At 40.1% G+C, this 24,478-nt stretch overlaps 1 protein-coding gene across 2 annotated transcripts in view; it reads left to right on the top strand.

Annotated features, from left to right (window-relative positions):
• Positions 1–24,478, top strand: part of ptpn4a (protein tyrosine phosphatase non-receptor type 4a) — a 59,385-nt gene that overhangs the window by 30,782 nt on the left and 4,125 nt on the right. For both annotated transcript variants that reach the window (XM_026376129.1, XM_026376128.1), the window contains 23 exons: positions 594–701; positions 1,049–1,091; positions 1,793–1,871; positions 2,604–2,648; positions 2,952–3,004; positions 5,487–5,607; positions 5,873–5,960; positions 8,587–8,675; positions 11,861–11,924; positions 12,750–12,922; positions 13,919–13,987; positions 14,079–14,213; positions 14,835–14,996; positions 18,420–18,579; positions 19,125–19,208; positions 19,410–19,466; positions 19,763–19,919; positions 20,546–20,712; positions 21,012–21,102; positions 21,306–21,367; positions 22,387–22,533; positions 22,731–22,859; positions 24,251–24,399. In XM_026376129.1, the coding sequence (XP_026231914.1) occupies positions 594–701; positions 1,049–1,091; positions 1,793–1,871; positions 2,604–2,648; positions 2,952–3,004; positions 5,487–5,607; positions 5,873–5,960; positions 8,587–8,675; positions 11,861–11,924; positions 12,750–12,922; positions 13,919–13,987; positions 14,079–14,213; positions 14,835–14,996; positions 18,420–18,579; positions 19,125–19,208; positions 19,410–19,466; positions 19,763–19,919; positions 20,546–20,712; positions 21,012–21,102; positions 21,306–21,367; positions 22,387–22,533; positions 22,731–22,859; positions 24,251–24,399 (2,432 nt within the window). The remainder of the gene's footprint in view (positions 1–593; positions 702–1,048; positions 1,092–1,792; positions 1,872–2,603; positions 2,649–2,951; positions 3,005–5,486; positions 5,608–5,872; positions 5,961–8,586; positions 8,676–11,860; positions 11,925–12,749; positions 12,923–13,918; positions 13,988–14,078; positions 14,214–14,834; positions 14,997–18,419; positions 18,580–19,124; positions 19,209–19,409; positions 19,467–19,762; positions 19,920–20,545; positions 20,713–21,011; positions 21,103–21,305; positions 21,368–22,386; positions 22,534–22,730; positions 22,860–24,250; positions 24,400–24,478) is intronic.

The following is a 24,478-nucleotide window of genomic DNA, read 5'->3' on the forward strand; positions in this document are numbered from 1 at the left end:
TTTCAAATCCACTGTAGTTGTCTTGTCCCTTTTACCTTAGTCTTTGAGTTTCTTGCCTAAATCAGTTGTTTTTAGTATCCACGAGGTAGAAAAAAAACTTAAAACCATAGATTTCACCACATAAATGAGCTAACCCAGAAGTGTGGGTAGTTGAAACTTTGATCATGCAGTTTTAAAGTAGGAATAATAATATTTTGCATATTTGTGAGGTGTTCTATCTGAAATTTCCGTGGTTCGTTGTTGCTATTGGCAACATTTTACTGATCTAGTCAGATGGTGTCAAATGGTCAGTGAACAAAGTCAGTTGCAAAACATACATGAATATATGATAATAGTCCACAGACATGAATCAATTTGCTGTATACATGGTGAAGATACTGTATGAAATATAGCTCAGCATGGATGAATCATGTATGAATCTTTATTTGGTCAGTTGTTCCTGTGTTTGGTTCCTCTCTCATTCATGTGCCCTCACTGTTCCCCCTGTGACCTTTCAATGAGAAGTTAAGGATCAGCAAAAGAGCCCTTGTGCAACCTAACAAACTGATTAACACATTCTGATTCACTTGTTGTTTTCTGGTCCTCTCCTGCAGAAGTCGGACCATGGCCAGGTGCTGCTGGATGCTGTCTTTAAGCACCTGGAGCTGACTGAAAGGGACTACTTTGGCCTGCACTTGGCTGATGACTTGTCAGATGCACCAGTCAGTATGAAGTTTCTATTTGGCAGTAGTGTCAGTGTGTGTGTGTGTGTGTGTGTGTGTATGAGAGTAGATGAAGTTTACGTTGTGTGTCCATAAAAACATATTTGACTAGATATGCTCTGTATTTGGATCAGCCTCTTAAAATCAGGTAAATCACTCTATACTGTACATCTCATGTATATGTGCGTGTGCGAATATTATTAATTTAAGTGTTTTTTGTGACAGTGTTTCAGTGTTTCTGACACGTGTGCATGTGAGCGTGGCCATTGGTGAATAATTTAGGATGTGTAGTCATGCTTTGGAAATGTTATGGTGTCTCTAAGTGTGTCTCAATCAATATTTTACAGCGCTGGCTCGATCCCAACAAGCCCATCAGGAAACAGTTAAAAAGTAGGTGACATCCACAACACACCACTTTAACTGACCGGTCCAGTATGGTTTAAGCAAAGCCCTGACACTAACAAGTTCACTCAAGTCTAACTTAATTTTTTTTAATTTCCAAAATTTGCCAGCGGTTCAAAAGCAGTGTGCACTCCAGCCTCAATGACGTTAAAAATCCTCAATTCACCTCAAGCAAAAGTCTCCAGTCCACACTGATTGCGATTTGAAATTCTCAACTGGCCTTAAGCTACGGTTAAACTTAATTTCAACTCTGCTGTTTGATAATGAGTAATAGAATTTGTAACATGTAGAACAATTAAGGAGTAGCCCTAGTGAGAGCTGCAGTCCTCCTCCAGCAATGATTGAACTGTGCTTCAACTCTTGTTTTTATGCTGACTGATTGAGGGGTAACCGTAGGGTTTTGTGTTCCACACAGAGCAAGAATAGAGGCTGATGTGATTGTATAAATGGAGGCTAATCAAAACATAGTGTTAGAAGCTATAAATACAAAGTGTGTGGGTAATAGAAATTAATATTTCAAACATTTTTTTCCATACATCTTTATTTTCTTCAATTAAAACATTGATAATGTCGTAATCAAAAGGGCAGGTGGTGTTCATCAAGCAAAAGCGACTTACAGAGTTTACACTGCAATTATGTCCAAGCACAGGTCTGTTTTATTTCTCTAACTATTAATCATTTTGTTCCAGGAGGGTCTCCCCATAACTTGAGCTTCAGAGTCAAATTCTTTGTGACAGATCCCAGTAAACTTCAGGAAGAATATACACGGTAAGAGTCTTTGTTTTACTGACAAGACTGATTGTCACTGATAATTAGCAGATAGTCGGGTGTTACTGTTGGAGCTGTGTTACTGTGAGGAAGCATCCTCCAAGATACTGCAAATCTGAAAATGACAGGTCTGCATTGCTAACAAATTTACATGCCTTTGATAAATAAACAATAAACAGCAATTAGTACAATTACCAACAGCAGAAAAACATACTCCATATACACTCCATCCCACACTTCTGCAAACATAAGGTCTGCAACACTGCGCTTTATATAAACAACTTACAGAGGAGGTGTCACTGCACCATATCTTCTCTACCGGCTGTTTTGTGTGTGTGTGTGTGTGTGTGTGTGTGTGTGTGTGTGTGTGTGTGTGTGTGTGCGTGTGTGTGCGTGTGCGTGTGCATGTGCGCTTTTCAGCTTCTCAGTCACGGCGTCACTCTCCTCATAAACACTTTATATACAGCTTCAGCTTTGGATCTGACATGTTGATCTGGTGTATTGTATTGTAACTTCAGGTTTTGTTAAGCACCCTTCTGATTACTTTGTTGGACTGCCTTCATTACACAGCACTCCTATACAGTTTTCCTAACATATTTCTTGTGAAAAGATTTTTTATGTGTGACAATATTTTGGACACATCCATCTGAAGTGTCACCATTCTAATCTGACAGGGAGGCTGCTTGTCTTTAAATCATATTATATCTCATTCATTTTGTTGTTCCCCCTCAGGTACCAATATTTTCTTCAGATCAAGCAGGACTTATTAACTGGAAGGTGAGTATATCCTCCCTTGTGTATATTAGGTGGTGAATTGACTGCCTCAAAAGGAGCTGATAGATGCCCTTACAGTATTATTATTATTGCATTAGCATTGGTTTTAGTGGATGGGGGGTAGCACAAAGTATATATGCCTGGAGCCTGGACTAAAAATTAATTAATGCTGATGTTTTTCCACATTTTTGTAATTGTTGAAAAGAGCCATAATATCCTTTGTGTTCATCAGATGCTGAATCATCTGTATGTCTCTTTGTTTGGTGTGAACGTGTGTGTGTGTGTGTGTATTCGTGTGGTTTCCAGATTGCCCTGTCCACACAACACTGCTGCACTGCTGGCATCCTATGCTGTTCAATGTAAGTAGTTTTCCCTGGATACACCCACTCTACATAACAATGGAAAGGCAATTCATTAGGCTCCTCTTTAGCCGCACACACACACTGTTAAATGTTATGACTGTGGTTGTTGCAGTGCATTTGTAACTGGCGCTCTCAAGCCATTATGATTGAATTAAACTGCGTGGTATGTGTGGTGTGATATTTGATATTAGCTGCTGTTATTGAGACTGTAGCTTGTTTTTGTTTTTTTCTGTGAGGACTGATAAACAATTGGCCCTTGTGGTAAACTGCTATGCATATTTTACATATGGAAAGGTAACAAGTGAACAGGCATTATCTTTTATTTCTTTTCTTATTAGTGACTGTTATTCATGTTTTAGATATAATGCCTGGTTGATTTTACTAGTTCTAGATGAAGCATTGCTACCAGTGTATGTTCAGCCTCAGGACTAATCTCATCCAGTGTTGTGTGATTTAGCGTTCGAGTTAAACGCTGACTGGGCCCCTCTGTCATCAGAATAATAACTCATGACACACTGGTCTGTCTCTCGCTCTTTCTCTTTTACTGCTGCCTGTTTTCATGCAGCCTGACTTGCCCTTTGTCTCGTTATTTCTTTTAGTTTTTATCATCCCTTTTCTGCTTATCCCACTTTTATTTTGCTCACGAACCTCGCTCTCTTAGCCCAGCCTGCTCTGCTCCCCCTTTCCTTTTATTCTGTCCTCCTCCTCCTCCTCCTCCTCCTCCTCCTCTGTGCCTTACTTTATGGGTGAATTCGAACAGCTACAGTATATAGGTCAGAGAAGAGATTTGGCCTAGACTACCAACATCGTGACGCCACTGCTTTTATACACGCACACACACAAACATGCTGTGTAGCTAGGTCCATGTTGTCACTTCACTCAGTGCCAACCCAGATTATGAAGATAAATGTTTGCTTTTGGGAAAAAGAAAAAAAAAACCGGCTTGAAGCAGCTGCTATGCTGCTAATTCAGTTAGCCCGGCTCAAGTGCCAGCACTGATCACTCTGAATCCCACAGTAAAGCTTGCATTCTCAAAACACCACAAATCCCCCCAGTAGACCTAAATTCTTGTTGAAAACTCCCCAAATACTGTCTGGAAACCATAGCACCCTCTTCTTCAAAAATGAATATCTTGAAATAACACATTTCTGTTTGTTTTTTTATACGTTTACACGGTTACATCTCTAAACCTGGTTTACATATAGTTGTATGGTGTTGCATTAGGAAATTTCTTCATATTGCAATTGTGGGTGTTAATACACTGTCAGCTCTTCTGTCCAGTGTTAATTGTTAATTAAGGGAAATCATACATACATGGTTTATATTACCCACAGTGAATGTAAAGCCAGAATCCCAAATGGAAAAATGAAATGTATTGGTGGTCAAAGCTTGAGCTCAAGCTAGCCTCTCCCACTTCAAGTGCCTCAGGGGGCCCCAACATAAAATGTCCTTGAAGAAATAACTGCAGCATAAAATAAAAGCAACACTATCACAGTAAGCTATTGACTGTACATATCATTTCTCCCTGGAGTCGTGTGCACATCAATTAGAGGGTGTGCTGGAATTGATTCATTGGTCAATAAGCTTAGGCTACCGGCTCGTAGGTTAGCCCAGGGACTACTTGAGTGAATGGATGTTTTTGAATTTCAACTGCTACCTAGTGAGCTAATGGCTCTGGGGAATCTCTTTGAGCTCTTTTTTTCCCCGAGGGCTCCGAAAGCAACTGGAGATCTGGGAATCATTTCACTCTTTATGTTTTTACTTATATACTTGCAATTTAATTTTAAAATGATGTAAAAGATTGTTTTTTTATTCACACACATTAGACCATTTACATGTAGTAACACTCAGGCTCAAACAAGTATTGCAGTAATAACATGTTTGTTTCTGCTATTATTCATCCCCTGTTAAAAATATGTTTCAAGACTAGGTGCACATTTAGTGTCTCTGCTACTTGTGATATTGTACACTTTTCCTAGTAGAAAGGAATTGTTCGATGCTGTGAAGAATTTGTGGGTAAGGTGAGAAGATTCATTATTTCCTTTTCACCTTTGGTTGATTATTTCAACACCTTCCTGTTCAAGCAAATGCACACCGCAAATTAAAATAGATAGCTTGAAGTGTGAGATAATGGCAGTTCAGGAAGCTTGGTCAATTTTCAAGCACAGATTTAAGTAACGACAGTGACAGAAAGGTTTCTATACACTAAGTGGTCTAGTGCTATTTTTGGGCGCGTTGTAATTTTACACAGTTTAGTAATAGGGCATTTCTACTAGACCAATATTTTTAGTGCTCCATTTTGGTATTTGCTTTTAAACTTATAGCATTATTTGTATTTTGGCTTTTTGAAATGGCTGTAGTTCACCTGGTAAAGCATCCGTCTGCGAGTTGCAGGGTCAGTGGTTTGACTCACAGTTAAATGTCCTCCATCACCCTGATGCGCTGACATATCGATCTCTTTCTCTTTGTTTCTTTGTAGCGGAGTTGGGAGACTACAGTGAAACGGAGCACAGCTCAGGCTATCTGTCCGACTACTGCTTCATCCCCAACCCTCCACAGGACTTCCACAAAGAGGTCGCCAAACATCACCAGCAGCACAGGTACCTCAAGATACGCACAATTACAGCTGTGGTACCACACACACACACGAGCATACTGTGTTTGCCACAAATTACCAGACTACTTTACCTGCCATTGCCTAATTTTATTTGTGTTTTTTTTTGCTCTTCTTTGACTGTCTCTGTCTATTAAACCTACTCTTGCTCTCCCTTTCTTTCATCGTCACTCTCTTTCCTCCCACACACAACCTCCCATCCATTTCTGTCTTTGCAACCTTCTCACTTTCTCTCGCTCGCTCTCTCTCAGTGGTCTATCTCCTGCCCAGTCAGAGTTTAATTATCTGAACACAGCACGCTCGCTGGAGCTCTACGGGGTAGAGCTGCACTATGCAAGGGTAAGTAAGGTTTTATATCATGTTTGCTTGTCTGTTTTGGTGTGTGTCACTACTGTATATACACTTTGAGCTTGTGTGTGTGTGTGTGTGTGTGTGTTTCTTTGTCGCAGTTTATCTAAGATGTCATGTTCCCCACAAGCTATGCACTCATTTAGATCAGTATGAATGACCTCTTCTCCTCCTCCACGTAAACCTGACCAGAATAAGATAATTCAGCCCATCCTGACCTTCAACCAATGTGATCAAAATGAATATCATGAATGAATATCATCCATTTCCCTCCCTTACTGTCACAGGATTTTGTATTCGTTCATCAGCTGAAGAGCCAAGTGTCTTTGTCCTTCTGGTAGTGAGAACAGGTTGGAGGAGCTGTGCTCTGTACAGTTTTTTTTTTTTTTTTTTTCGATGCCCACATCTTGGCATTCAGCTCTCACTTTAACATCAACAAATAGAAGGCGAAAAGCAAGGTCATTATTTAATTTGATTTTTAAAGCATAATTCATAATGATAGTTGTACAGAAAATATCAGATACTAAATTGCTATCTGCCAGATCTTCACTGGCAACTCTGAATACTGAACCCTCACTAGTGAACACAAGCGATTGCCTCATCTGGTCATTGCAGCTCGAAATAAACAATTTACAAAAGGATTAAACCAGAAATGTAAATCATTCATGAACTTTATAAAAAAATAACTTTAACATCTGCACCAACAACAATTGAGAAATAAGCATAAAAGTTGCTTGTAAAATGGTGTCTCCTGCCAAACATAACCAGGGACAGGCTGGTTTCTCCAGTCTTGTTGTTTTCATAAGACAGCACAATACAAACATGTTTCTTATCGTCAGTATCACATTGCACATGCAGGTTCATTACATGTTGTGTAGGACTGTTTATCAGAATTAGATTATAAGGACAAAAGTTTAGAGCTGTTATAAAGTCTCGGATTTACTGTAGAACCCATCATACAGTATCATTTTCTACAGAAGGATGAATGAGATGAGTTTAAATGGGAAATCTAGCAAAATGACAACCTTATAATTAATGATTTTTAACTTTAACATTAATTGTGTCCTTCAAACTTGTCAACGAATCCTGCACTTGCAGCAATTGTGTTGGTTATTCCAGTTGTCAAAAGGTAGTCTGACAAGATGTATGCCTGACAGGGGATCTCGATCTCAACATAATAAGCAGCACAGAGTTCATGTTATTAGCGTTTATGTGATTAGCGTTAACCTTTGTGGATATTGTGTGTGGTACATTGCTACAACAGATGCAGCTGCATCGCAGCATTACAAACACTAATGGCAACATTTCACTATGTGAATGTCTTAACAATCTTTGATGATATAAAATTAACAACCGAGACTCACACCTTCAATTCTTTACACTGACCTGAGTGATCTTTGAAATGCTTATTCAAGCTAAGTTTGAGGTTCTCCTGTCTTTAGATCTAATAGCTCTGGGACACCCTTTATATAGACCCCTTTTAGTCTGTTCAGTTCTCCCACTTTGCCATCACTAAAGCTGCTCCAGACCATCACATGCTTCACAGTTAACTGTGTGTCTGCATCTTATGGATTGAAGATGAAGACTCCTTCAGACAGCCTTTTTCTGTCCAGTGTCGGTTTCCCATCTTAATATTTCCTTTTCATTAGCCAGTTTGGGATATTGTTTTTCTATGCAACTCTGCTTAGAAGGCCAGCATCCCAAAGCTGCATCTCCACTGTTGACGTTAAGACGTTGACATTAGTCGGTTTAGCAGTTTTTAAGGGCAGCTGCTTCTTGAGGACCTGTGAGACAATTGTCTCAAACTAGATATTCTAGATATATGTATTTGTCCTCCTGCTTAGTTGCATCCCATGGCCTCGCACTCCTCATAAAGGAAGTAAAGGAAGTAGCACACAGCGTTGTGTAAGATCTTTAGTTTCTTAGAAATTCTTTGCATGGAAAAGCTTTCATTTTTTCAAGAGTAGATTGATGAGTTTCAGAAGAAAGTTCTTTGTTTCTGGCCATTTTCAGTCTGTAATTCAACCCAAAATTGCTGATGCTCCAGATACACAACTAGTCTAAACAAGACCAGTTTTACTGCTTCATCAATGAGTGGAACAGTTTTCAGTTTTTAACTATAAAAGGGTTTTCTAATGATCAGTTACATTTTAAATGGATAAACTTTCATTAGTAAGTGCAACAATAACAACGGTGTATATTTACAACATTAACAGTATCTACACTGTATTCTTGATCATTTTGATGTTAATTTAATGGACAAAAAAATATGTTTTCTTTCAAATGAAGTGTCACCAAACTTGTGAACAGTACTGTATTCTGTACTACCATTCTTCAATCATGCAGAATTGTATTACTGTCTGTGTGGGTGTCTCTCAGCATCTCTTTAACCTCTGCTCTGTGCTTGAGGCAGGTTGACCCAGAGGAAGGCAGGATATATTTTTAGCAGCATGTACTTGTTTTGTAGAAGGGAGGACACCTATCCAAAAATGAGTTGGACTCTCATTTCTGTCATTATAATCTCCTTCTTTGTCTGTGTTTCTGTTTGATTCTGCTGCCCTGCCTTCACCTTCATTAACCACAAAATCCCTCACACTCTCTGTCCCCCTTTCTTCAGGACCAGAGTAATACAGAGATTCTTATTGGGGTGATGTCCGCTGGCATTGTGGTTTACAAGAACAGGGTACGGATCAACTATTTCCCGTGGTGAGTAACATCCACATCTACACAACACACTGTCATGTCATTAATATATGGTCATGTCATTAATGTACAAAGCCACTACCTGAGAGGTTAATTTGCCCCTTTTTTAATCAGTAAAGCAAATAAGATAATAATGTATGTGGTATTTTAAAGAGAGGCTACTTTCAGATATTACTTGCAAAATTTGTGGGTGGTTTTGTTGAGCGCTTTGGGACCAGTAATGATCATAACAGATTTGCCACACTTCAATTTTAGAAGATTGGCTTGCATCCATGGTTTAATTTCAGTGAGGCAGTTGGTCAGAGAGCAGTGAGTTAGATTTAGTCAATACGTAATCACTTTTGCAGCAGAGACCATGACAACAGATATTTTTACTGAGAGAGAATATAAAGGATGAATGTGCAGGACCGAGATGCCTTAGAAGAAGAGAGCATTTCCCTCTTATGTATAGATAAACAGCAAGTTTCTCTGCGAAGGTCTTTGTGGTGTTCGGGGGGGAGAAAAACACAGAGCAAGAGAGAAATGACAACAGAAAACAAACCTACATGATCTTTGAACCAGCATGCCTACCTGTAAACAAGCTACTGTTTCCCAGATTTTGACTCAATGAAAGATACTCAGCAGTTTCAGTAACACCTGCCGGGAACCCAGGAGCAATGTTGCTCAAAACCAACTGTTTTAGTGAAGCTACTCTGAGGCCAGCAGCAGAAAACCTGGCAGCACTCAGGTGTGAATGTGTAGATCTGTGTGGATGAGAAACAGAGCACCGCTAGGAAGAAAAACAAACATTCAGCATGCATTGATATTTTTATAATACAAACAAAGTGACTCTAAGCAGCGTGGAATAGCTGAATCGGCATTGCCTTGCTTGCTGTGGTTGGAGCTGTGCTTGTTGACGAAAGCTCTTCTCTGTCATTTCCCCCGATCTGAGGACCAACTGTGGATGTTATGTCACAAACCCACCTCTGTGTCAATCAGTCTGCTGCCAGCTCCACTTGAATCGCCTCCAGGAATCCTTTTTGCTGGGAAATGTGCTGTGTAATATTTTGCTAACCTCTCACATAGTGATTATTGACATGGCATATTAATGTTTAAGCCTCCGTTGCTCTTTTCTAGAATTATACAGACAATTCCACCACATTTTTCTAGGCGGAGGACTTTGTGTTAAACTATGGTTCCTGCAAATATTATAGAAATCAATTCTGCTTTCACTCGTCCTCTCTCTGCTCTCCAGTATTTGCCTCTCTCTGTCTAATTCACTGACTCTCATCACTCTTTATGTTTCTTGTTCTTGTTCTCTTTCCAAAGCATCGATTCTTGGAAATCTCCCGTACGCTGCATGCTGCTGCACTGTGGGAGGCTAAATGTTAATGGGTGCTGGGAGTGAGAGAGTAACCACTCAAATCCCTGTAACTCTGGAAGATCATTCATTCGTGTGTAGGCTTAATAGACACACGCCGCCTGATTTAATGCACATAGCAGCTGGTGTCTACCATACGCGTGTGAGCGTCTGTTTATGTAGGGTTTGTACAATGAAGGATTTTGTATTATCGACATTGTGGGGCCGAAGTTCATATCACCATCCATTTGCTGATGGTTTAAACTGTGGAATTTTAGTGTTGAGACTTATGGTATGTGAACTTGTTTGGCTATTGCTGTTGGAGTGTAAGGTTTTGTGAGTCTTGTTCAGGTCAGGTCGTGGTTACTGCTCGCTGGCGACCTTATTGCCGACCTTTTTCATTGACTTTCAAGGACATTTATACCACATAGGTGCAAAAACCACAAATTGGTTAAGGGCTGCTGTTGATCTTGTTGTTGAGGTCAGTTTATGGGCTTGGGCATGCATTTTGCCAGTGGGTGTCCTCGCAAATATTGAAGTACAAATGGGTGTGTGCGTTTGTGCGTATCCAGTTGGCTAAATTTAGAGACCAGCAGTGGTGTCCTCAACAGCTGTCCACTGCCATGTGTGACAGAGAGAGGGAGAGACATAATAGTCTGCAGTGTCTCTCATTGCTTCGCTCACTCTTCTTCATTTCATCCCGTCTTTAACAAAAGCTCACTGTTTCTACATCTGCTGTAACACGTCTCACACTGTCTCTCCTTCTCTTCCTGTCTGTTTTCTCCACTTTCTTGCTATACACTGAGCTGTAAGATAAGGGTTAGTCAAAAGACCCAAAGAGGGAGCATCTTTGAAAAAGCATTTTGGACATTTAGGTTTTTGCCTTTTGCTTATTTCTGTCCACAGTGGCCTGACAAATGAGCCACACTTAGCTGGGCCATGACTCACGCTCTGCCTTAGCAGTGTATCACTGTGTGTCTGTTTGTCCATGCAAGTGTGTGTGAGTATGTAAAATATATTTAGCAGGGAGCGATGAGTCACAGCAGCAACAGCGCTCTGGAAAGGGATTATGTTACTCCTCTGCTCATCAGCGGACCGCTTGCTGTGCCTGCACGTGTGTGATCTTCTGATTCAAACAATTTCATACCATTTGTGCTTCTTTAGGATCTAGACTAGATAATACTGGTGGGAGACTCCGGTGCTGTCATACTTTTGAAAGAGGAACAGTTGGGTTGAGGCAATCAGGTTACTTGAAGTGAACTGGTGATTTATGAGATGTCTGCTTCTCACTTCTCTCTTTTGATTCTTAAAAGAGTGGTCTGAACCTGCTAAGCTTCTGTCCACCTTATTCACTGTGTCACTGGGTCAACTTAACTGTGTCAGGATGTTTATGATATGATGGTTTCGATCAAACGTGGCTGACTAAGGCTAAGCCTCCAAAATGTATTGTGTATTTTAACTTTATATATCACCGTTACACACCGCTGCTGCAGATGAAAGAATGTTGACATCATTTTCCTTCATACCCAGCTAGCTGCTTAGTTACAGCCATGAAAAATGGCTACAAGCGTGGCAATGGGAATGAGTAAAAAGCTAATTCATGTTTAGATTTCCTTTTATATTATTCATTATGTTCTGTTTTCTAATGCTCATAATTAAAGTAATAAAGGATTTTGTTCTCTTTTAGCTTTATGCAATTGTTGAACTTACATTTTGTACAGACACTAAATTAGTTTAAGATAGTAACACAGTGTGTAATATCATTCCCTAATGCAGACAAGGCCTTCATCGACTTTAAATGTACTAACTTTCCTTGTGGATTTTAATTTTGCCTTTTTTTTGCTTCCAGGTTAAAAATTGTGAAAATATCCTTCAAGTGCAAACATTTTTTCATCCAGCTGAGAAAAGAAGTGGTAAGTACACACACACACACACACACACAAACACACACACCTTTCCCCTATAGTTGTGTCTAGTTAGTAAGGACTTTATCCAGGGTGTGTGTTTTTCTCTGTATCGTAGATGTTAGCTAAGCTGCATCAGCATATGTGTGTAAAAAGTGTCAGACTAACCTCCTGCTGTCCTGGTCCTTGCTGACTTATCTTTAACCCCCCACTGTGTCCTGCATCCCTTGTTTGACACGTGGATCTCTTTCTGTTCTCAATGTAACAAACAATTCTACTGACAACTATTAGCGTCAGTGTTAAGCTCCATTACAAATACATTGATATTTAATAGTTTTAATAATACTGGTCTTTTCATTTATCATCTCCTATTTCTAGTATCCTTCTCAAGTTCAGGAGGGCTACACTGCGTCTGAACATAGCAAAAATGTAACTGATCTGAAACTGGTGCATCTAATATTTTAATCCTGGTATTTGGTATTCTGGGGCGGGGGTGGTATTTACATTTATTATAGAAATTATATGTAGCAAACTGATACATTATTGTAATAATTAATAAACAAGGTCTTTAACTCCAGCTGAGATGCTTAGTGGCAAGCAGGCGTGAGCAAGGAGTAACCAGCCTCTCTTCACTTTTAATTTAAACTGGCTCCACGCCTCACCCCACACAACCCTCAGAGGTGGAGTTAGTTTGCTAAAAGCAATGAATACATACTTAAAAGCAAACACAAAATAAACACGTAGCAGTAAAAACAGCAGAGGAGACTGATGGTGGTGTTGATGAAAGGATACTTGAGTTGATCTGACAGGCCCATGTTCTCCCCCCCCATATAGACAGAGACGCGGGAGACGCTGCTGGGTTTCAACATGGTCAACTATCGAGCCTGCAAAAACCTGTGGAAGGCCTGCGTGGAGCACCACACCTTCTTCAGACTGGAGCGGCCTGTCCCACCACAGAAGAACTTCTTCTCTCATTACTTCACCCTGGGCTCAAAGTTCAGATACTGGTGAGAACAGGGTGACACACCTATGCATTATGCACTTAGAGAAAAGTGTGCAATTAACAGAGCACACAGAACATTCAGATTTGACAGAGCGGCACAAACCAACTGTACATAGAGCAGACTTGTGGTTGTCTTGTCTTGTGTTACTTCTGTCTGATTCTCAGAATCAGCCCCACTTTGAGGACCATTACCAGAAGCACATGTTTATTTGGAAGTAGTTGTTTCACTTACGTTTAAGAGGCTGAAACACGCGGAAGGCCGGTGTTTGCCTTTTATGCTACCTTGCCCCAGAAAACCACAACTTAATTATTCATGGTTTACAGTAACTTGTTTGTGTTTTGCCTTGCAACCAGCCTTTGAAGTTTTATCACAGTCACTCCACAGCAATGCACCACTGCTGCCATTACTTTCTTTAAAAAAAAAAAAAAACAAGTCATTTTTGTCCTTACTGGATTGTGACGGTGTGTTTTGACAACCTCGTTACACTTCACTGGTGACATTTTCTATTTCCCTTTTCTGTGAAATGTGAACAAGAGATGAACTGAAAGTCGGAGCTCTTGTGATGCATTATTGAGCAGCTGTGACGCAACGTGAAAAAGCCTCGCTCTGATGTTTTTTTTTTTGCCTGTGTATGTGGGGATGTGTTTTTGCCTTTGAGTAAGGGTACTCTTTGGTTTTCATGTTATTAACAATGTATCATATGAAAACCATAGCCATACTGAATGATGCTTCATGCTGATGTTATTTTGGTTGATTTGTATTTTAAGGTTTAAGTTCCTGGGGAAAAATTCAGACTAATGAGACCAAAATGGCTTTTATCTTAGCAGAACAATAGATACTCTCTTGTGAAAACATTAGTATAACAAGTCTTATTTTTTGGGAAGTAAGGAAAGTAAAAGCAAACTTAGCTGTAGAAATCAGATGAACAACAAGATGTTCCACATATTTTACTTTATTTAAACACAATCCAATGAACGTTTTTGTTGTATTTCTGTGTAGCGGGCGGACAGAGGTGCAGTCTGTGCAGTATGGAAAGGAGAAATGCATCAAGGACAGAGTATTTGCCAGGTAATTGAATGTCTGCGTTCTACAGAATCTGTAATGTGTTAGTATTGTTTTCATTTTGATTACATTATGTTTGATGTTTGGTTCTGAGTAGGTCTCCCAGCAAGCCATTGGCCAGGAAGCTGGTGGGAGGAACAGACTGGGAGTCGGTCAGCAGGAACAGCCTATCAGATGAGAGACTGGAGACCCAGAGCCTTCCAACTCGCTCGCCGCCGGGAACACCCAATCAGTGAGTCCAGGTTTAGGGGTTCATATCAGTTTCACATCACGTTAATTTTAACAGTTATGGCAATGGAAATTAAAATGTAAACGTATTTAGCTTGATGAGGTCTAGTCTTTGCATTCACTGAAAGTATATTTAATTACACTTACTTGCATTTTTTTGGGGGGGGAAGGTTATTTTTATTATTTTAATGAATGGATTAGGTCTGCTAGCTTCAGGACAAACACTTTTAAAAGGAGGCATTTCAGTCTGAAGTGAAATTTGGCAAGTTTCTTATTCTTGCTGACCAAATACAAAGAAAATGTTATGTCCAATCCGGTATTTTACAAAGTCTGCACTAATGTTCTAATTTAATTTGTTGATACTAATATCATTGTTATGTGGCTTTCTGTACCATTACAAGTACAATTCTGTGACTTTCACTAGTTAAAAGCTTTGTCAAGTGAACAAAACTGTGTTTTCAGTAAGAATCTGTCTGATCAAAGGTAAATACGATTATAAAGTTCTGAGCAGCTGTTGGATTGTAGCTTTCAGGTGCTCTGGTGTTTGACACCTTAAGCTGCACACACGTACACTTGTATTTTCAGCTTTTAACATCATGTTTCTTTGTGCATCTGTGATTGCCAGGAACTCGCTGTTTGTACAAGAAGGTACGCGGCTACGCCCGTCGTCCGTTGGCCACCTGGTCGATCATGTGATTCACGCATCACCCAGCCTGCCTGTCTTCTCCTCCAATCACAAGTCGGCGTCATCCACGCAGGCCAACAGCATCAGCCTGGACTCTACACCGTAAGTCCCACAGCTGCTGGATGATCAACAAAATTCAGATTTTCTGGGGGAAGTCATGTCATATCATTCTCATCTTACCATTTGGTCAGTTTTTTTTTTTACTCTCTAGTCACATCACCCACTTTCTTTAAAGCTGTTTCTCCTTTTGAAAAAGAACAGTAAATTTAACTAGAAATTCACTGCTTCATAAATTAAGCACCCTCCGAAAAAGCTGTCCTTTAATTTAGAAGTAAAATTTTAATTATCAGTGTTAGTGCCACTCTGTCTGACTGCACTGCTGAGTTGACTGCTTTTAAATGTCTGTCTGTGTCTGTGGCTTCTCCCAACAGTTTACACCCTCCCCCAGTGTCACTTAGCTAACCCTGTTGGAAAGATGAACCCTTTGAAAAACAGCCTGTAAAATGTGTTTATAGCGGGTAGCAGGGTGGAGAGGTCGTACAGCAGGGCTGAACTAGGAATTACTGTGTGTCCGTGTGTGTTTTCTGCATGTCCTTGTTGTGCTCACACGCTATAAAATAGCTGGTGAATTTCTTTTAACTAATAAAGTTCCACGTAGCTGTTTTGAACAATCAGTTAAAGTAAAGTGAGATGTGAATGCAGAAGTTATGTTTCGCAGAAAGTGTTTAATCATGTGTGAAGGAAAATTACCTTTGTTTACTTTTCTCAAAGACAAAAACATAAACAACATATAGTACAACATACAATCACTGTTGCCTACTGCACTTCACATGTGACTCTTTTTTTCTACCAGCACCAAAATGCAGCAGTATTTTCAACTAGGTTGTTGCTGGAGGACATTGCTCTTCTAGCTGGGTATAGTTGGGCCCATCAGAAAACTTTCACAAGCTGGCCAATTAGAACAGATTGGGATAGTGGGGAGGAGGACCTTGCAGACACAGGAAATGAACAGGAAATTTCCCTTTTTATTGTCAGGGCCAGAAGAGCTACTGCATAAAGATGCATTAAAACACAGAATTGCACTTTTTCCCCACTTAAAATATTTAAATCTTGTATGAATGAAGCCTCCAAATAATATATAAACCTAAAACGAAGCAAAATATGGCCATGTCAAAATAGAACTCCCATCTGTGCCATTTTGCTATATTGAGCGATAGATCTAAGATGCACACATGCTGTGGGTCTCGACTTTCACTATCAATTCACTGCTTCATAAAGCAGTGAACTGATAGTACCTTAACTTAGCTTTGATAGTTGTGAATGAGGCATAGGATGTGTTACATACACAGTTTGCATCCTCCTGTTGACACAGCAGGTGTGTGTGCATGTGAGAGAGATGGAACATTTCAATGTGAGTGGTTAAGAGAGGTTAGGTAACATTGCAGTGGTTGTTACACTGCCTACAAAGCTACACACACACACACACACAGACACACAGCCACACACATGCCAAGTTGCCGGCTCATCAGTCAGCCACAAAGATTTCTGTCAAATTATCTAGTTTCACTTTCAAGCAAAACTCACACTTAACTCTCACTGGTCATTAGCCTTTTCAACATCTTGTTATTTAACAGCTATTCATCATCATCATCATCATCATCATACATGTTAACATTGTACAGTCAGCATCAACATGATGTTGAGCTTATAGCAAGTGCTTGGCGTAATAGAAGGGTGACTGATATTAAACTCATCTTGACATGGAATACTGCTCTGTGCCAGCCAAAGTGAATATTAATGTTTTGCCCATTTTTGTTCAGTGTGAGACTTTCAGTCTTGCAGGTTTCTTGGCTAAATAAATGCTTCATGATATAGGGAAGATTAGTTTATCCTGAATCTGGGCCATGGAAAAGTAAAAAAAAAACAAAACAAAGATGAGAAAAATAATCTTTTCAGATCTGCATATTGGAATGCAAATACACTGAAAATAGTTCAGTAGTTAGAATTTTCAAAAGTAGATTATTGTCAAATTGAAATACTTTTTCATCTCTAATATCATTTTCCCCCAACTGCAATTTAGATTACATTTTAGTGTAGTGGAACAAGTTTAATAAATTAAAGAAAGGGAAGCTAGAGTAAAATGTACATCAAAATGTAGGTTTTCCCAAAGTCCCTTCGAGAGTTTCCTCCAATTAAAATGAAATTAGAACGTGCTTTTTTTCCCACAGTGCCACAGTCACACACTACACACATAAGCAATAACAACAAAGCCATAACCCTTGGATCTCACTATAATGTTCTGTTTTTAGTTATGTAGAGAGAAAATGATCTGTTTAGCAAACCACAGCATATTACAGTGATGATTTTACAAGAGAGTGTCTTCATTTCCTTGACAGTGTGAGGGAACAAAAAGCTACAATTATACATTATACTGTAACACAACATTGCATGCAACTGTATGGTACATAGGAATGAATTACTTTGCATGCTATAATCAGACCCTTTTCTTCAAAGCTGCAAATCAAAGACTGGCTAGGGAAAATCATTTAGTTAAAAAAACAAAACAAAAACAAACAAAAAAAGACTCTTGGGTGTGCACTGAAAGTGTTTTTCCTGGTGTTTTTGAATGCAGCATAGTGCTTTCTAGAAGCTTGTTTTAGACCTGGTCTTTGTCCACGTGATGTGTTTCTTCAGTTATTCTGTGAATTAGTTATGCCCTCGATCATGCTTTTAAAGTTTTCTTAAAGCCAAAGAGCCACAGTTTGGATCTGATTACAGTCACAGTGTCTCCTGTCTTGACAGCAGGAAAACGAAAAAGCAGAGCTTAATCATGTTTGGTGTAGACGTATCTATTTCTCTCCTCTGTGCTGTGTTGAGGAAATATAGTAATGCAGAAAGAGGTGCAGCTCAGACCTGCTGTGCACTGTCCTCCTTCTGGAAGCTTGACCTGCTTTTGACCCATAAGAGATGTTAGTACGTGTGTGCGTTTGAGACTCAAAGTGGCACCGGTATCATCAGCCAAAACAAAGTCAATGCTCTTTGACTGCTGTTCCCACCCCTAAGGAGCATATACACAAACCATGCACGCACACTTAACAGATCCAGACATCAAGTGAAATAACCAGCTTCTACCCCTGACAGAGTGAGCCATGATGCTACTGAAAACCTCACCTGACCGACACTGTTGTTTTACCATCCACACTGACTGGTTGATGGAGAGGGGTTTTCAGTTAACAGTTCTATCACTAACATTCCTATTAAGCATCTTTTTATGTGTCTGTTTTTCTCTATTTCTTTTACTTACAAAGCCCACCCCTTTAACACAAACAAAGCTAGATCGCTAGACCATTAGTTAGTAATTGAAGTGAGTGACATTTGTGGTCTTTAAAATACCTTTTATAGTTTGTAAAAAGCATGTTAGGTGATTTATTTAGTTATCTGAAGTATGCACCTTTCTCCCTCCCTTTTCCTTGTTTGTTTCTCTCTGACCCCAACTTTCTCTGTCTCTTTCTGTCCCTCTCTAAGGTCTCCAGAGGGGGTGGATGGACCACCTCCAGCTCTGCCTCCCAAGCAGCTGAGCAGGAAGACCTTGAGCCAGATCATCCAGGCCCACTCCCAGCAGAGTCTCCTGGACAACCATCTCAATGAGATGTATGATGTTCCTGTCAATGCTGATAAGACCACGGTCAGTGTCCCAAGAGAAGACACAAATGCTCATTATATAATCTTTACACACACACACACACACGCACACACACACATAAATGTATATATTTTACATGCTAGAAGCATGTTTTGAGTACTTTGAGCAGAGTAAACCTACAGGTTGGATATGTCATTGATGTCATACTGCCCAGGTAAATCACACAACGGTGTTGTTTTGTAATTTTGGCCTTTGCATTACGTTTTTACCCATCATCACAACAGTCAAGTAAAAATACCAGAATACCAAAAAAAACATAATATGGCCTCTTTAAGAGTCGTTTAATCTGTGGTTGGGTTGCCGCAGTAAAGGTGTTTATGAGAACTACTCAAAGTTAATAATATTATTCTGTGTGCTGAATGTGAAATTAGGCAGTTGTTTATTTTTATATTGCTAATTTTGCGTGGTGGACATTCAACTGTTTTGTAAACCATCGTGTCACATATTCAGCATTGTGTTCGTCTGATCTGAAATTCCCCAGAGGAGGATGATATGGAAGAAATTAGGATGTGTGATCTCTCTTTCAGCTTAATGGAGTAGTCCCTCATGATAATCTAGTCCTGATCAAGATGAGACCTGATGAACATGGACGTTTCGGCTTCAATGTCAAGGTGAGTGGTCATACTCGTCGGGACTGAACAGAGAGTCTACTCATGCTCTTTCTTGCTGTGTGGTGCCTTTGATCACTTTCCCTCCTATTTTTCCTTTTTTTTCTTCTCCTCTATACCAAGTCTTCAAAGCCAGTGTCAGTGTCTTAAAAGAAATAACAATGCTTTCTTGTGCTTTTAACATATGTGTCTGTGTATCTCTAGGGTGGAGCTGACCAGAAAATGCCTATCATTGTGTCTAGAGTTGCTCCAGGAACATCAGTAAGTCAGCAACCGCTTCATGCATGAAGGAACATACAGTAGTTCCAGTCCTTTTCTTAGTTTCAATCAGTAATGTTGAGTGTTAGGGGATCAGAAGACAATCATATGAGCAAACACAGCTTAACAAACAGCCTCAGTTTCAGCACTTTCAAATCAGATATTTCTTCTCCTACTTGTATTGAACTAAACATGATCAAAGATTCAGGAGCTAACAGAAAAACTCACCCTGTGTTCATTCTGCTTTCTCTTTCTTTTTTCTTTTTTTGGATCTCTCCTCCCTCTCTCCTCCACTTCAGGCTGACCTATGTGTGCCCCGCCTCAATGAGGGCGACCAGGTGGTCTTAATTAATGGGCGGGACATCTCTGACCACACCCACGATCAGGTGGTCATGTTCATCAAGGCCAGCTGTGAGAGCCATTCTGGGGAGCTCATCCTATTGGTCAGACCAAATGGTGAGTTGTTCCAATTGGTGGGACCTAGTGTGAGATGTTTTACCACTGAGTTTGTTAGAGATGAGCCAAGCACCGCAGTTGCTCACCATACACCCTAATACCTTGGAAACCAATAAGTCATATCTAACACCTTGGATGGAATCTACAAGCTGATCGGTGAAGATGTTGGATCAACAAAGTGAGGTTTTATAAAAACTTACAGGTTTGTGATTAACATTAAGAGAATTGGATTTTCATTATGAAAGTCACTTCTGGTAACAGTAAATGAAATTACAGCTACGTCTGGTCATGGAGTTACATATATATTTGGAAACGGGATCTGTGAAGTTATGTAACCACATTTTTTACATTTCGGTACATCTCAGCTGTATGCAGTCATCCTTTTATCCCCATCAGGGAAGCAGAGAGGGGAGATTTTAAAGATGATGAAACATGGAAATTCTCTGTATTATAACTGGGTCAGAGAGGGATTTATGCATTCTCTCCTCTCTTATAGAATGCATCAATACATTGAATGACTGTCAGTACATATTATGATTTTGATGATTCATTAAATTTGAACTGAGTTCTTCATAAACAGCCATTTGTATGTAAACTCTAACATATTTGCTCGCTCTCTCATTCAGCCATCTATGATGTGGTAGAAGAGAAGGTGGACTCGGAGCCAGATTTTCAGTACATCCCCGAGAAGTCCCCTCAGGACCCCACCCAGCTAGACCAGCATGCTTTGAGGGACTCTATGGTCACACTGAAGGAAGGACTGAGCAGTGGAGCCATACTGGCACAGTTTGATGTGAGGAAAATGAACATAAAAACACTCTATGCACATACTGTATGTTCATGTATGTTCATGCAGACGTTGCTTCATAGGTTTGGTGAGGAGTTGTCACAAATCCTCCACATTCCAAAAAACGTCCTGTCACTTAACAGCAAGAGAAATGTTAAATACAAAAAGACACTAACAGACACCTAAAAGTGCACACAGTCGATGCAAGTGGTCATGCACACACACGTAAATGTGGTGATTTTTAATGTGGTGAATCCTCTTGTTAGCACAATGTTAATTTCAAATTTCTGTTCCATTTCTTACAGCAACTGTACAGGAAAAAGCCAGGGATGACCATGCTGTGTGCCAAATTACCTCAGAATGTTTCCAAAAATCGCTACAGAGACATCTCTCCTTGTACGTGACTACACAGTTTTTTTTTTTTTTGACATTTCTGTTGGCTTGTGTAAACTCTTGTTCCTCTAATCACGCTCTCTTTCTCTCTCTCTCTCTTCTCCACCTGTTTTCCTCTTGAACTCTTTTCTGTCTTTATCATTGGCCCCTTCCCTTCCCATTGTTGTTCTCTGCACCCCTTTTCTTCTCCCTCCCTCTTTCTGCAGATGATGCTACGCGGGTCATTCTGAAAAGCACAGATGACTACATCAATGCAAATTATATCAATGTGAGTTTGTTCCTCCTCATTTTGTTTTTTTGTTTTTTTTCAGCGGTCTGTCTGTCTTTTGCTCCTCTTAGGCGTAGTGGGTGGTCAGATTTGCTAACCATCAAAACATATGTTAAAACTCTATGGTGGCCATACTGGTGAATGGATTAACCACATTTTACAAGCAAGCAACATAATGAGTTAATGTTTTGCATGCTGTTGAGTTAGCCAGACATTTGTCTTTTTAACATAACAGCAGCTTGTGTATGTTTAGATTGTAGATCTCTTAGGTTTTTAATTTAAGCATTCCGCAGACATGAGTCTTCATCAGTCTGTTTAGGAAAATGCCTTTTGGGGAGTCAGATGTAGGCTTCTGAAACTTAAATGCCCTGTAGAAGCTGTTGCATGATAAAAACTATAATGATGTGAAGGAAGGAAGTGCCCTTACGTTTCCAAAAGGCTGCATAATGGAAAGGTTTTTAAAACATATTTTACAGTCAAATCAATGTTTGACTGGGTGGCTTATTTAATGACCATTGTGAGCATGAAGGATGCTCGCTGCGGCTTCTCGCTTATTTATTCAGGCCTTTACATCCACCAATACATTTTCTAATTAGTGCCGTCATTCATTATTTATGTTACAGTCCTGCTGTCTAATGTGAGTCTAAACTGTGCACAGGTATAGATAAAATGGCAGCATATAGATTCTTTATGTAGGATACTCTGTAAGCACCGTCAGGTATATTTTATGTATAGAGCCTGATGTTGATAACACTTTTCTTCTGTTTTGCATCCACCATGAACCAAAAATTATACATACAGTATGTATAAATAAATAAGATTTTTTTTAGATTTTTTATATTACCTCGAAGGTTTAAGACCCTTAGTGTTTTAAAAAGGGACTTGATTTGTTTATTTGCCAAAGTGTTGAAGTGTGTACGTTTTACAGCACACTGTACATTGCTGAGTAAGAAAAATAATAAAAAAAAAAAAAGAAGCAGCATCCTCGTGAGCTATTATCTCTCTGTTTGTCTCTGCAGATGGAGATTCCTGCCTCTAGTTTGATAAACCGCTACATAGCGTGCCAGGGACCGCTGCCCAACACCTGCCCTGACTTTTGGCAAATGACCTGGGAGCAGGGCTCAACCATGGTGGTCATGCTGACTACGCAGGTCGAAAGAGGGCGGGTATGTAGGTGTCCTTAAAGACTGGACACCACATATGGACTAGCATGTTAAAGCATAAGGTTTAATTGTTGAATCAGCTGTCATTGCTGGGTGCAGCTAGACCGTATAGTCAGATCAGGTGTAGGGGCTGCATAATGAATTGTGTATCACAGGTAGTAGCAAAGAAGTGGTGGTTAACTGACTTTTTGTGTTTATAGGTGAAGTGTCACCAGTACTGGCCTAACCCAGACAGCAGCACCACTTATGGAGACTTTACAGTTACGTGCCACAACGAAGAGGGCAGCTCAGCCTTCCTGGTCCGAGAGATGACTCTCACAAACACACAGGTAATGCACCCGGTACGCTACCAATACATCATGTCAGAAGAGACATAAAAGGGCAAACAGGAAAGGAAAGAGAGAGTAAGAATGGGTGGAAGTAGAGCCAGAAACTGGAGAAAGTGAGAGGGCGAGAGGAGGGCGAAGGCAGCACAGAGACGCACGCTGGGTCCAGTCAAAGAGAGGAACCAGAGTCTCATGAAGGATGAGCTACTGGGGAGCCCGAGGAGGTGTGTTGCCATAGTGACCAGTGTAGGCTGTTCTTTTTCTGGCTCCTGCTGCTGCATGCGAGCCACGTATTGGGATCTGGTTACCATGACAACTCAACCACCCCAGTCAGTCAGTGCTGAAATGGAGAGCAAGAGAAAGAGAAACCAAACAGTGGGACGATGATAGTTTGAAGGAAAAAAACAAAACAAAAAAACGAATGGAGAATGGAGAATGTCATTTTTAGTTTTCTTGGGACTTTCTGAAGCTTTTTGGCACTTCGCCAGGTCACGGCGAAGTTTTGACACGTCCCACATCAGCAGCTATAACATTCAAATAAAAAATGTGCTCTTAATAGATAATCACATTTTTCTTGCTGTTTCCTCGTCATTTCCTGCCGTCTGTGTTTTCCTGATTACTTCTCTGCGTGTGGCCCATGTTAGCATGACCTTTCAAGTATAAGGCTGTAGGAAGAAGCAATTAGCATTCTCCTCTGGCTGTGATTGTTGCTATGGAGATAGATGTGTTACCATAGCAATGCTGAGAGGCAGTATTTAAGAGCAACACAGGGACTCTGAGTTGCATGGGAATCAATGGTCAGCAGTTGCACTGTGTGTGTGTGTGTGTAAGTCATCATTGCATCCCTGAGTGATTTGAATCATCATTAAGTGCACATTACCTTGCTTTTTATTGCTTGCTCTTTATTTCCCCTATGAATGAACAAACAGAAAAGTGATACTTAAAAAGATTTGTCTTTTTTATAGTTAGATTTTAGCGATATAAAAAAAAGGACATGTTGTAGTAAAACTACAGAAAATATTCTCATCATACACCCAGTGCTTCAGTTTTCAGTGCAGTGGAAAGAACGAAACCACTGTTTGTTATTCACACGGTCTGTTTCATAAGACATTTAAAGGCCAGAATTACACAAACATGGTGCCGTGCAGCATCTCACTAGGACACACAGCTCAATAAAACACACTTGGATGTTGTCCACATAAAACACGATAACCTGTTGAGAATGTTGCTGGGTTGAGTATGAGTGAAATCTGAGAAGAAGTAGTAACCTTGGCTCTGGCCTGAGGTCACATTATGTGCTCGAAACAAAATTTCTAAGACCTTGAATGATAAAGAAGTTGTCCAAATGTCTGACACCATCATTTCTTTTCTTCTTTCGGCGTGTGTGCGTTCAGAGTGAGCAGCAGAGGGAGCTTACTCAGATTCAGTACATGGCTTGGCCGGACCATGGCGTCCCTGATGATTCCACTGATTTCCTGGATTTTGTGGCTCTGGTACGGGCCAAACGGGCTGGACAGGACCATCCCATGGTGGTACATTGCAGGTACTGTTGCCATCGTGTTATGTTTACTTGTGAGCTCATAATTAACAGTCTGTGTGATTGATGTTGATTGAACTAGTTT

The sequence above is a fragment of the Anabas testudineus genome, chromosome 21 (assembly GCF_900324465.2).
Source record: "Anabas testudineus chromosome 21, fAnaTes1.2, whole genome shotgun sequence".
NCBI classification, from domain to species: domain Eukaryota; kingdom Metazoa; phylum Chordata; class Actinopteri; order Anabantiformes; family Anabantidae; genus Anabas; species Anabas testudineus.